This window comes from Melospiza georgiana, chromosome 6, assembly GCF_028018845.1.
Source record: "Melospiza georgiana isolate bMelGeo1 chromosome 6, bMelGeo1.pri, whole genome shotgun sequence".
Lineage (NCBI taxonomy): Eukaryota > Metazoa > Chordata > Aves > Passeriformes > Passerellidae > Melospiza > Melospiza georgiana.
In genome coordinates this window covers 59,989,592-60,001,996 of record NC_080435.1, presented here as the reverse complement: position 1 = coordinate 60,001,996, position 12,405 = coordinate 59,989,592, and the positions used below count along the sequence as shown (strand labels likewise).

The 12,405-nt window shown below is 46.4% G+C and overlaps 1 protein-coding gene across 1 annotated transcript; it reads right to left on the bottom strand.

The window, feature by feature from the left end:
• Window positions 1-889: 889 nt before the first annotated feature.
• Window positions 890-10,855, bottom strand: CCDC198 (coiled-coil domain containing 198). Its single transcript, XM_058027186.1, is given in 6 exon segments — window positions 890-1,088; window positions 1,702-1,925; window positions 2,741-2,839; window positions 3,853-3,939; window positions 6,588-6,664; window positions 10,672-10,855. Coding segments are annotated over 6 exon segments (870 nt in total).
• Between the last annotated feature and the right edge of the window lie 1,550 nt (window positions 10,856-12,405).

The window sequence follows — 12,405 nt, the reverse complement described above, 5'->3', positions numbered from 1 at the left end:
GCCCCCTCCTCCTCTCTCTACCCCCATTTCACTGTTGTTCCATCCAAGGCTTTATTCCCCATTAATTTTGATTCAGCCACACAACCCAGGGGGTTTTTGCTCACCCCACATCAGTGAGCTCCTCATTTCCAGATGTCCTTTCCACTGGCCCACACTCACAGAAATTCCACTCCCAACACTTACAGAGCTGGAATTAGAGGATATTTAAGGTCCCTTCCAACACAAACCATTCTGATTCTATAATAAAATGCTTTCAGAAGCCACAATTACACCCCTGGTTTAGAAGTCAGGGGACAATGGTATAGAACAAGGATGGCATCTGGGACAGGTACAGCACTGCAATGTCCTCTTTAGCTCAAAATTGTATTTTTTATCTAGAAATATCTGCTTTTTCCTATCTTCCCCTCACTCCTTCACTGTGACAGTGTTCACAGGGGTCTGAGGATGAGGGAAGAGACAAGGATCTGACTCCATGTTTCAGACGGCTTGATTTATTATTTGATGATATATATTACATTAAAACTATACTAAAAGAATAGAAGAAAGGATTTCATCAGAAGGCTAGCTAAGAATAGAAAAAGAAGGAATAATAACAAAGGTTTGTGGCTCGGCTCTCTGTCCGAGCCAGCTGACTGTGATTGGCCATTAATTAGAAACAACCACATGAGACCAATCCCAGATGCACCTGTTGCATTCCACAGCAGCAGATAATCATTGTTTACATTTTGTTCCTGAGGCCTCCCAGCTTCTCAGGAGGAAAAATCCTAAGGAAAGGATTTTTCATAAAATGTGTCTGTGACACTCCACACTCACTGTCTCCAGCCCCACCCCCTCCATCTGGGGGGTTCCAGCCCTCCAGAGCTGGGGCTCATTTCTTTGGCACATGCCACTAGAAATCCCTGTCAAAGAAGTCATCAAAGAGGGAAATTCTCTCTGTCTTGGTCCTCACGAGCGTGGGTTTGCGGTGAATCCTCTCTTCCCACTCCTCTGAGTCTGTGCTGGAGGAGTCCCAGAACAGATCCCTGGTCCGTGGCTCCCTGCAGAACCACAGGTCAACCTTCCCCCTCCTGCCTGGAGAGGGTTCAGCCCTGCAGAGTCCTGGGGGAGAGAAAAAAATAAAATATCATAAAATAATATCAAAAATAAAATATCAGCTGCAGAGCTTCTCAGTCAGCTGGACCTGAGCTGGGAATGGCTGTGGACAGCAGGTAAGGAAAATCCTGAGACCAGACCCCATGTCTGGGGCCGGTGTAACACAACTCAGGATTATTTGGTGAAATTACAGTCTGGCAGTATGGCTTTATCCCCAAGGGGAACAGAGCTGAGGTGGAGAACCACAAGGGAATAGGAAGCCAGGTTTGTTCCCCTTCCTCCTGGTGGAAGTTCACCTTCAGGTGAGTTTTTCACTGATTAAAGCACTTCCAGCCTGGGTGAAACACTCCCAGCCTGTGCCAGAGGTTTTCACGTGCAGGCAAAGCAGGACAGGGCTCATCCCTTGGACAGATCAGGATGAAGAGGAGGCTGAGATCCACTTCTGCAGGGACAGAGGGGAAAAAAACCCTAAACCCAAAAAGTGATCAGCCTCAGTTGAGTGCATTCCAATTTCCAATGCTTTGTCCTGCAAACTCAGCCTTTCCCCCCTGCACCTGCTTCTCATCCCTGCAGGAGATGGAGCAGCGGATGAATCTTCCACAGGGAAACTCCTCTGGTGACATTTAGGAGGGCTGGCGAGTTTTACTTGGAAAATTATTCCACTTACCAGGGTCGTCTTCAGGAGAGCGCTGATTGTGCCCAGCAGGGATGGGGTCCGGGCTGCCGGGGCTGTCACCTCTCTGGGGAGTGCCAAGGACATCCCTGGGGCTCAATTCCTTGATGTTTTGCTTATTGATTTTCGCCTCCCTGCGGAGATTCCTCTTCAGCTCCGCCTGGGTTTGCAAATGGGTTGTCAACACAAGCAGCAGAGGCGCGAATGTGTTTTAATGTGTTTTAATGTGCTTTAATGTGCTTTAATAGCTCGACGCGGCACAGCGTTAGGGGCTTGGCCCTGGAATTAATAATTGCACAGTCGAGTAGTTTAACCTAAGCAAATGGAATCTGCCAGAGTGAGTACATGACAGAACATGACTGGGACAGGGATTTTTTTGGTTTCTCTGTGAGTCACGGCCAAATGAGGGCATAGCGTTGGAAAAATCACAGGTAATTGCTGATCACAGGGGCCTGGGGATGCTCCCCACCAATCCTCTGCCTAAAACTCAGGTAAAGCTTCATTTCCTCTTCCCAGCAACAGATCTGAAGCCTCCTGGTCCATGGGAGAGAGACCCCCATCCCCTCCCCTGTGACAGTGTTCACAGGGGTCTTATGTTGAAGGAAGAGGATCTGACTCCATGTTTCAGAAGGCTTGATTTATTATTTTATGATATATATTACATTAAAACTTTACTAAAAGAATAGAAGAAAAGGTTTCATCAGAAGGCTGGCTAAGAACAGAAAGAAAAGAATGATAACAAAGGTTTGTGGCTCGGACTCTCTGTCTGAGCCAGCTGACTGTGATTGGCCATTAATTCCAAACATCCAACATGAGACCAATCACAGATGCACCTGTTGCATTCCACAGCAGCAGATAATCAATGTTTACATTTTGTTCCTGGGGCCTCCCAGCTTCTCAAGAGGAAAAATCCTAAGGAAAGGATTTTTAATGAAAAGATATCTGTGCCACTCCCCAAATCCACCCTGGCATTACCTCTCGTCGCTTGCGGGTCAAGTCCAGCATCCGAAGCTTGTGCAAGTGCTGCCTCCTGCCAGGGAGGGGATTCAGGCCTTGCCCCTTCTTCTCCAGCACCTACGAGGTATTCAAAGATGCAAATAAATACACCTGCACTTTCTGAAAGAGAAAGGAAGAGCCAGCAGCTCACAAACCCCTCGGGCACTCCCAGATAAAGCCAGCCAGCATCTCCAGCTTGGTTCAGCACAGATTTCCACTGTGCTTGCAGTTCATCCCACAGCTCAGGGGCAGGAGGGGAAAAAAACTTGATTAAAATGATGTATTCGTGCTTCTGCCCCCCAGGTGTTGCTGCCTGGAGTCGGTTCTCCAAGATAATCTCACGATCCAAAGGGAAGAATGGCATTTGCATGTTTGGGGCTGCAGGGGATGTTTGTGGCACACAGTGTTTGCAGCCTTTAAATCAGACTTATGGAATTGTTAAGGTTGGAAAAGATATCTAGGATCATGGAGTCCAGCTGTCCCCTCAGCACTGCCAAGGCCACCACTGACCCATGTCCCCAAGTGCCACATCCATGTGGCTTTGAAATCCCCCAGGGATGGTGACTCCACCACTGCCTTGGGCAGCCTGTTCTAATGTTTGACAGTGCTTTCAGTGAAGGAATTTTCCTTAAAATCCAATCTAAACCTCTCCTGGCACAAACTGAGGGCATTTCCTCTCATTCCTTGTTCCCTGGGAGGAGCCTGAGCCCCACCTGGCTCCAAATTTCTGACAGGGAGAGTGAGGAGGTCTCTCCCTTCTCCCCACCAACTGCAAGTGATGGGTGCTCAAATAACTCATTTAAAAACGTGCCTCTCGTACTTTCAGCCTCTAAAATATTAAATATCCTGGCTCAGCAGGTCCATCTCATCCAGGGAACTGTCATGCTGGAGATCAGGAAGCTTTCCCCTTATTTTGGATCCTCTCACCCACAGGGCAGCATTTCAGCTCGGTGTCCTGGGCTCAGCCAGGGCCAGGAGCACAGCCAGGGCTTAAACACCAACTTCTGTCCTTCAGGGTGCCCCAAGGGGGAGGGAAAGAGGAGCCTGCAGCCAGGAATGGCCTGGGGAAGGGCACAAACTCATGCACTTACCTTTGGTTTTGGGCTTGCAGCCACGGCTGGCCGACTCCAGGGCTTCGCAGGAGCGATTGCTTGGGGAGGGATGGCAGGTTCAAGCCTCTGCAAGTCCAGGATTTATAATATTAACAGTGCTCATTCCACAGGGTCATTAATCAGGATATGAAACTACCTTGACATTCCTCCAGCTCCAATTCTGGCCCAGCTGCCTGGGATACAGGAAGGAGTTTGGCATCTCAGGGAGATGAACATCATTTGGTCCTTCAGGAGTGGCAAAACTGGGGAAATCTTTCACATTTCAGCACAGGCAGCAAAGCCCCAGTTTGACAGTAATTCCATCCCTGCAGCTATTTCTCTTTGAGACCAAACAGCACCCAAAGCTCCATCCAAGACCAGAGTGAAGCCAAACCACAGCTCAGATTGCTTCATGGCAAAGCTGAGTGTGTATAATTTAATCATCTTTAAAATCCTATCAGGTCATCAAAGGGCAGATCCCAATTCGAGGAGACCTGGAGCACCATTCCTTCTGTCCGGCCTAAACAAGATCTCTTACTGGCCTAAATAAGACCTCTCTCTGCAGAGCTGTGCATGGGACAAAGTTCCTTTTCTGGTGGCTGGTGAAAACAGGCAGAGCCTTGCTCTACAGGCTGCTCTGAGCATGGGTTTTTATCTCAAGGAGCCTCCTTAAATCATGCCAGGCTCTGAGGTGGTGCTGGGTCATTCCATGGCTTGGTGTCCATGGAATCACCAGGCTGGAAAAGACCCCTCAGACCATCAAGCCCAACCATCGTCCCAGCACTGCCAGGTCCAGCACCAAACCTGTCCCCACAAGTGCCACATCCACAGGATTTTGGAACACTCCCAGGGGTGGTGATTCCACCTGCAGGTCCCTCCCAGGAGGGGAGCTCAGTACAGCTTAATAAAAATTAAAGGAGACATCATAAAGGACTTTGTAACACATGAATTATATTTCATTTGGGGCACCATTAACTCCTTGATTATGAACAAGTGGCCAATAAATGGGGACATGTTGGAACCCTGGTCACGGAGAATTTTAGACTTTCTGTCCTGACAGGCACTGACCCCCAAAAGAACACTGCATTGACCTGAGGCCATAAGGAAGGCTTCCAAAATTAAATAACAAAACTAAGATAATGAGTATATAGTTTAAATAAAAGTGTATAATATTACAGAGTAGAAAACTTAGAGTTTAAACCTTTAAAATATATTTTAAAAAAATATTTTAAAATATATCTATATCTATTTTTAATTATTATTCATTTATATATTATATATATTTATATATATATATAAATATTTATTAAAATAATATACACTATTTAATAGTTCATATTAAACTTATTATTTTATTATTATTAATAGATTATATTTGCTATTCAATATTTCTATATTAAAATATATTATTAAAATATATATAACAAGATTAAAAATTTATAACAAAAACTAGTCCTTCTTCATAAGTTTAAATAATATTATACATTTAAATAAAAATGTCGACATTACAAATCACAAATATTTAGTTATTAGGTTAAAAATAAAAATAATTTAAGTGTAATTTCTTAGTTAAACAATTTTTCCATAAAAAACCTTATAAAAAAAGAGATACAGCTCTATTTTTAAAATGTATTGAAATAAAATACTATAAAACTCACAATTAATAAAACGATAATTGAAATAAAAATGAATAAACATCTCAATCCAAACAAAAAATGCCATCTCACACATTTAATCCCAATCCTAACAAAAAAAAAAAGTTATGACTCAACAGGGCCATGTCTGCACTGAATTGCTGCTGAATCCTGAGCTGTCATTTTGGATCTGTGTAAAAATCCAGGAGGAAAAATCAGTGTCATTTAAAGGGACAATTCCCCACTAATCCCCAGTGCCAAGTGGGGCATTTGCAGGGCCCCCAGGATGAGGTGAAGAGATGGGTCTGACTCCATGTTCTTAGAAAGATATTATATTATATTATATTATATTATATTATATTATATTATATTATATTATATTATATTATATTATATTATATTATATTATATTAATATCATATTATTGTAGAATACTATACCAAACTATACTAAAGAAAGAGAAAGGATACAGACAGAAAGTTACCAAGAATGATAATGAAAACTCGTGACTGATGCCTCAGTCTGACACAGCTGGCTGTGATTGGTCATTAATTAAAAACAATTCACATGGAACCAATCAAACAATGACCAGCTGGTAAACAATCTCCAGACCACATTCCAAAGCAGCAAAACACAGGAGAAGCAATCAGATAATTATTGCTTTCTTTTTTCTTTGAGGCTTCTCAGCTTCCCACGAGAAGCAATCCTGGCAAAGGGATTTTTCAGAAAATATGACAATACACACCTCTTAGCATCAAAAAACCCCAAAAAGGCAAATATGAAGCTGGAAGGTGGCACTAGATGGCAGCATGTGCCACCACAAGCCGTGCTCCAGGCTGGCATCACCCCAGGAAGGCACCGAGGCCACCAGCACAGGGTGGATGGGGGGGGCAGAAAACCTCCCACAGCCCCAGCGCATCACCCTGCCCTGCTGGGAAGGCCAAAAAAATCCCCAAACTGGGTAAAACTCTGCATAAAACTCTGTCCCAGGCTGGAAAATGTTATGCCTTCTAAGGTAGCTGAGCTATCTTGGGTGTGAAATAGATCTCCAGGAGTTTATGAGACCTGGCTTGAGGAGACAAATATTTCAATTTGCCTTACCTGAGGCCTTCGAGGTGGGTGCTGCTTGATGATGCTGGTCCCATCCTGTCCCGGCAAGGTGTTCCAGGAGAGGGGCCCTTAAGGGTTGAAGAAATGGATGAAGTTACTTTTGGGTCATCAGGTGCACTCAGCCATATCTTTCTGCCCTGTTTTTTGGTTGGAGATCCCACTGAAGTCCCTGGCTGTGTATTCCAGTGACACACGGAATATTCTATTGGCTGCAGGAGTAAAGTGGGTGTGCTTGTGATTTCTAAATACCTCTACAGCCACTCATGCTTTTAAATATCACCATCACCATCCTTGTGTCTCCTGTGCCTCTCCCAGCCCCTGGGATTTGGGTGGGCAAGGGATTCTGCTCATCCCATGCCCTGTAACCACCAGCTGTCACAGACAACTTCTATGAAAAATCCTTTCCTTAGAATTTTTTCCTCCTGAGAAGCTGAAAGGCCTCAGGAACAAAATGTAAACATTGATTATCTGCTGCTGTGGAATGCAACAGGTGCATCTGTGATTGGTCTCATGTGGGTGTTTCTAATTAATGGCCAATCACAGCCCAGCTGGCTCGGAGAGAGTCCGAGACACAAACCTTTCTTATCATTCTTTCTTTTCTATTCTTAGCCAGCCTTCTGAGGAAATCCTTTCTTCTATTCTTTTAGTATAGTTTAACTGTAATATATATCATAAAATAATAAATCAAGCCTTCTAAACATGGAGTCAGATTCCTGTCTCTTCCCTCATCTGAAAACCCCTGTGAACATGGTCACAATCAGCTGGCCAGCAATCCCTGATCTCTGCTGCCTGCCCAGTTAAAGTCATGCCCAGGCAGAGTTTGGGTCTTTTCCTGCTGCTCAGCCCCTGATTGTTGTTATTTTTTGGTGGGACTCAGCAATAGCTCTGCTGATTTGCTGCCTGTGGCAGAGCTGGGCTGCAGCAGCAGCAGCAGCAGGAATTAAAGGGCTGGGTGCCCTCCCAGAGCCTGAACTCAGCCCAAAAGAACGTGTCACACACCAGTGATCCCTGTTAGTTATTAGGGCAGAGCTTTCTCTGAGCCCTGGACAGGATCTGGGCTCGGGTCTGTTCTGTGCTGGTGCTCTCAGCTGGACACCACTGCCCTTTTTGTTCTTTTCTTGCACAAATAAATACCTGCATGTGCAGGAAGTATTTCTTTCACACAACATTTTATCTGTTTATCCCACCTTTTCACCCCAACAGATGCATTCAAATGACAATTTACACATGGAGCTCAGTGAGGTGTAGCTGAGCAGCTCCTGAGGAGGTGGCAGGTGAGGAGAGCTGGGGATAAAGTGCAGGAAGAGCATTAGCTGATGTCAAATTTAATCACATTTTTTGATGTCAAATTTAATCAAATTTTAGTCATATTTAACAAGAAAAGCAGTATTTTGGAGGTCAGTTTATGGGGGACTTCATTGAACCTCATGAAAAATCACCAGGCTGGGCTCTTGGGGAAGAGACAGAAGACAACCACAGAATCATGGAATGGTTTGGGTTGGAAGTTACTCTAAAAATCATTTTTTTCCCCATTTTCCACTATCCCAGAGTCACTTTCCACTATCCCAGATTGCTCCAAGCCCCATCCTTGGAACACTTGGGCACTTCCAGGGATCCAGGGGCAGCCACAGCTTCTCTGGGCACCCCGTGCCATTGGCCCACCACCCTCAGAGGGAGGAATTTCCTCCTCCTGTGAGGTGCTGGGATTTGGGAGATGGTGCCTCCTCCACCAGGTAAATGTTTTGCAGAGCTCTGGCAATGTTTAACCACGGAGTGAAGCTCTGGCTGCTCCACACATGCAGGAATGGGAGCCTGAGGGGAAAATTTCCAGCACGGGAGGCTCCTCTGGAGACAAACCTGCAGGGAGCACATGGTGGAATAGCAGCTTGTTAGAGAAAAAGGGAATTTTTGCCTCTGTCTGCAGGCAGTGGGTGCCCAGGGAATTTCTGAGGGGAAAGGAAAGGCAAGGAGGTGGCCCATGGAGATGGGAGCAAGGACACAGCACTGGGAGGTGGCTGTGCCTTAGGAGAAGCTTGTCCAGGTGAAGGGCAGGGCTTTGAGGAAGTTGTTTCTCCCTTATGAGGTTTGATGGTTTGTGTTTGGGGTTGTTTTGGATTTTTTCCTCCCATGCCATCCATGCATGGGGCCTGCAGGACATTTGTCCTTGTGCTCTGCAGATACAGAGCTGGGGGCTGGCTGTCCCCAAATCACCAAACCCCAGCTCAAGGCATCCTTGTGGCTCCCATTCTCCTGTTTTTCACCCCTGCACTTCAGCAGCAGCAGATCCTCCCCTCTGGGGGAATCTGGGTTTAAAATAAGCCAAGCTGAACCCTCATAAACCAAATAAAACCAGTTCTCTGGGAGGCTTTGCTTATTTAGACAGCAGCTCGAGTTAATACTTCACTCAAGTCCTCCTGAGCATACTCATCTTGTTTCTGAAAATGGAAAGCAATGGAAGATTGCATTTATTAATTTTTTAATAAAATACACTTTTTTAAAACAAACATTTGTTAAATGCCCAGTGATAATTTCCCAGAACAGGAACATTTGGCTGTTCTTGCTCTCGTGGAGCACATAAAACCTGCTTTTCTACAGCAAGACCTGATTTGTATTCTCCCCCAAACCTCAGTTCTGGGAATGTCACTGCTATCACTCCAGAGGTTTATTTGCTCTCACTGCTTCCTGATGCCACCTGATGAACGATCCAGGAGGAAATACCCATCCTCTGGTGAAGCAGCAATGCTTAACCCTGCTTGGTGTGGGTCAGAAATTGATTTTTGGGAGTGGAGGAGCAGGGAGGGGGTGCTGGGGGTGCAGATCCTCCTCCCCCTGCCTTGCCCTTCCTCACACCCCCTGGTTTTCATGGATGTTTCTCCCCACACTGCCCTGAGAGCTGTGGGAAGCATTTGTCAGCATCCAGCTCCTTGTGGAGAGCTGCACCTCCTCTTCCAGACGGATGCAGAGCTCTGGGAAGGATTTGGGAGTGGATGGAGTTTGGAGGCTGCTTGTAGGGAAGCACAGCCAGGCTCTCTGCCTTCCTCTGCTCCTGGAAATTCATCATTGATTCCAGTGCTGAGCTTCACCTGGCCAGGATCTGACTGTGATCAGGGCAGAGCTGTGCCTGGCAGGGGCAGGTGGGCAGGGCTGGGATGGGGTCACAGGGGGTGCCAGGGGGATGCTGAGCTGCTCCCAGGGGTGCCTGATGAGAGCAAGGAGCTGGGCTCTGCTGAGTGAGACACATTCCAAAACAGTGGAAGGGGAAAAATAAGTTTTCCCAAAGCTGAAACATCCAGCTGTGAAAAATGTGTATTTTATGATTGGCTTTTCACAAATATTAAAATGAATATTACATGTGTTGTGTTAGAATGCTATGTTGTGTTAATATTCTTAAGTAGTGTGTTAAATATAGTTTTAGGTTTTAATATGAGGTTAAAATAGAAACTATACTATGTAGGATACTTTTTTCTAAAGAAAGGACTTGCACTGAGATAGCAGCCACAGGACACCTGAATCTTTCAGAGGAAGAGAATTTATTGCTCCATTATCAGAAGAAATGAACTTCTTCCTGCCTCACTCAGTTCTGAAGATGCCATCAGGATTAAGAGGAAAAAGCTGACTCTGCCCAGACAGAATCGTGTTTGAATGGAATTTATGCATCAAGTATGAGATGTATGAATATACAACAAGCTATTCCTTTTAAGGGTTAATCCTCTGTTAACATGGGTCTTTTTTCAGGCTTATTTTGCCCAGAAAAGGTACCCGGACTCTCCATAACTCTTTATTTCTATTTTCTCATATTGTCCTAATTCAAATTGTCCAAATGATTACTCTAATTATATTACTATTCTTACAACCGTTTTATTATTATTAAACTTTTAACATTTTAAAAACAAGCGATTGGCATTTTTTTCCACTCTGGAAATGGCACAAACGGCACAAATGGCACAAAGCAGCTGAGGCAGCACAGCCCCCCCTGCGCCCACCCCCAGTGGAGCCAGCACAGCCACAGCCTCGGTGACCCCAGGTGACAATGGTGACCCCAGGTGACAACAAGGTCCCAGCAGTGCCCCCTCACCTGCCGCGGCTCTCCCGTACCAGGTCTCCCTCAGAGGAGGCAGTTCCAGCTGGAATATTGGTTTTCCCCAGGCTGGGGCCTGGTCTGGCTCTGTGGGCAGCCCCCGCAGGGCGCCCAGAGCGGGCACATCCCCCTGGGTGGGCACTGGGGCCACCCTGGTCACCCTGGAGGAGCTCAGGCCCATCCTGCAGAGCCAGGGCTCGGAGGGGAGCAGGAAAAGCCCTCAGGAACCATCCTCCCTCCTGAGCATGGAGAGGGATCTCTGTCAGCCAGCCAGGGCCCTGCCAGCTCCCACACATGTCCTTCCCACCTTGGTTAAACATTGACCCTTCCCAGCCATTCCTCTGCAGGGAGGACAGAGCAGGGAGCAGCTCAGGAGCCAGTGCCCAGCCCTGGAGAAACTTTGGGTTTTACCTACGAGTGATTTTCAGCCAGGGTCACCACCTCAACTTTGGTTTTTACCTACAAGAGATTTTCAACCAGGGCCACCACCTCAGCTGGCCTGCAGGTGTTTCTCCAAGCAGCTCTTGTGCTAAATCTTCAGGTTTTGGAAGGAAATTCAATCCCTGGAGCTCCAGAAGGGTTAAAATATCTCCCATCTAGCATGGGAGAAGCACCCTGGGAAATAGCCTGGCCTGGGAATAAAGCCTGGCCTGGGAATAAAGCCTGGCCTAGGAGTAAAGCCTGCCTCAGGAGTAAAGCTTGGCCCAGGAGTTTCCCCCTCCTTTGCTGTTGCTGCCTGAGGACACTGCTGGAAAAAAAAAATGCAGCTTTAGGACAAAGCTAACTGAGAATATTGGTAAAAGTGAGTCATGTTTGATAGTTCATAAAAGCATAGGATCATAGAAGGGTTTGGGTTGGAAAGGGCCTTAAAGATCTTCTGGTTCCACTCCCCTGCCATGGGCAGGGACAGTTTCCATTAGACCAGGTTGCCCCCAGGAGAAAATATTCACCCCTGGAAAATCCCAACCAGTTCATGTGTTCAGCCACAAAGCACCAACATCTCTCATGACTTTGCTTTTCCCAGGTCACATGGGCTATGAGGGAGCAGAGGTTGGACAAACTGACACGTTCTGTTCTCCTCCAATGATAAGGAGAATCTGATAACACAGCTGCTGGATCAAAAGTGGCATTTTCCTTGGGAGATGGTGCCACAGAAATGGAGCCTCACATTGATGGGGAGGGCAAAAAGGGCTGCCAGAGACACCCACGGCAGTGGAAGGGGGGAAGTCCAACCCCTTAATGGGGCTGATTATTGGTTTGCTGTTCCTCTGATGGATCACCAACAGCATCAGGCCAAAGATTCCCTGTTTGTTGTCTGATTTCTTGGGTTTGGTGGGGTTTTCTCCAGCTGAGAGGCTGAGCTGCACTCCAGAGAAAATCATCATGTCCATGCTGAATGAGGAATTTGAACTGGAGGCTGGGCAGAGGGAGAAGGAAGGGGTTTAAGGCACTGCTGAGGGGGGTGAGCACCCCTGGAAACATCTGGGAAGGTGCCCAGAGAAGCTGTGGCTGCCCTGGATCCCTGGAAGTGTTCCAGGCCAGGTTGGATGGGGCTTGGAGCAACCTGGAATAGTGGATGTTGTCCCTGCCCATGGCAGGGGTATGAGACTGAAAGATTTTTAAGAGCTATTCTGTTGGAGCCCTGGTTAATGAGAATTTTAGACTTCCTCTGCTGACAGGCACTGACCAAGAGAACACTGCATTGACCTGAGGCTATGGAGGCTTCCAAAA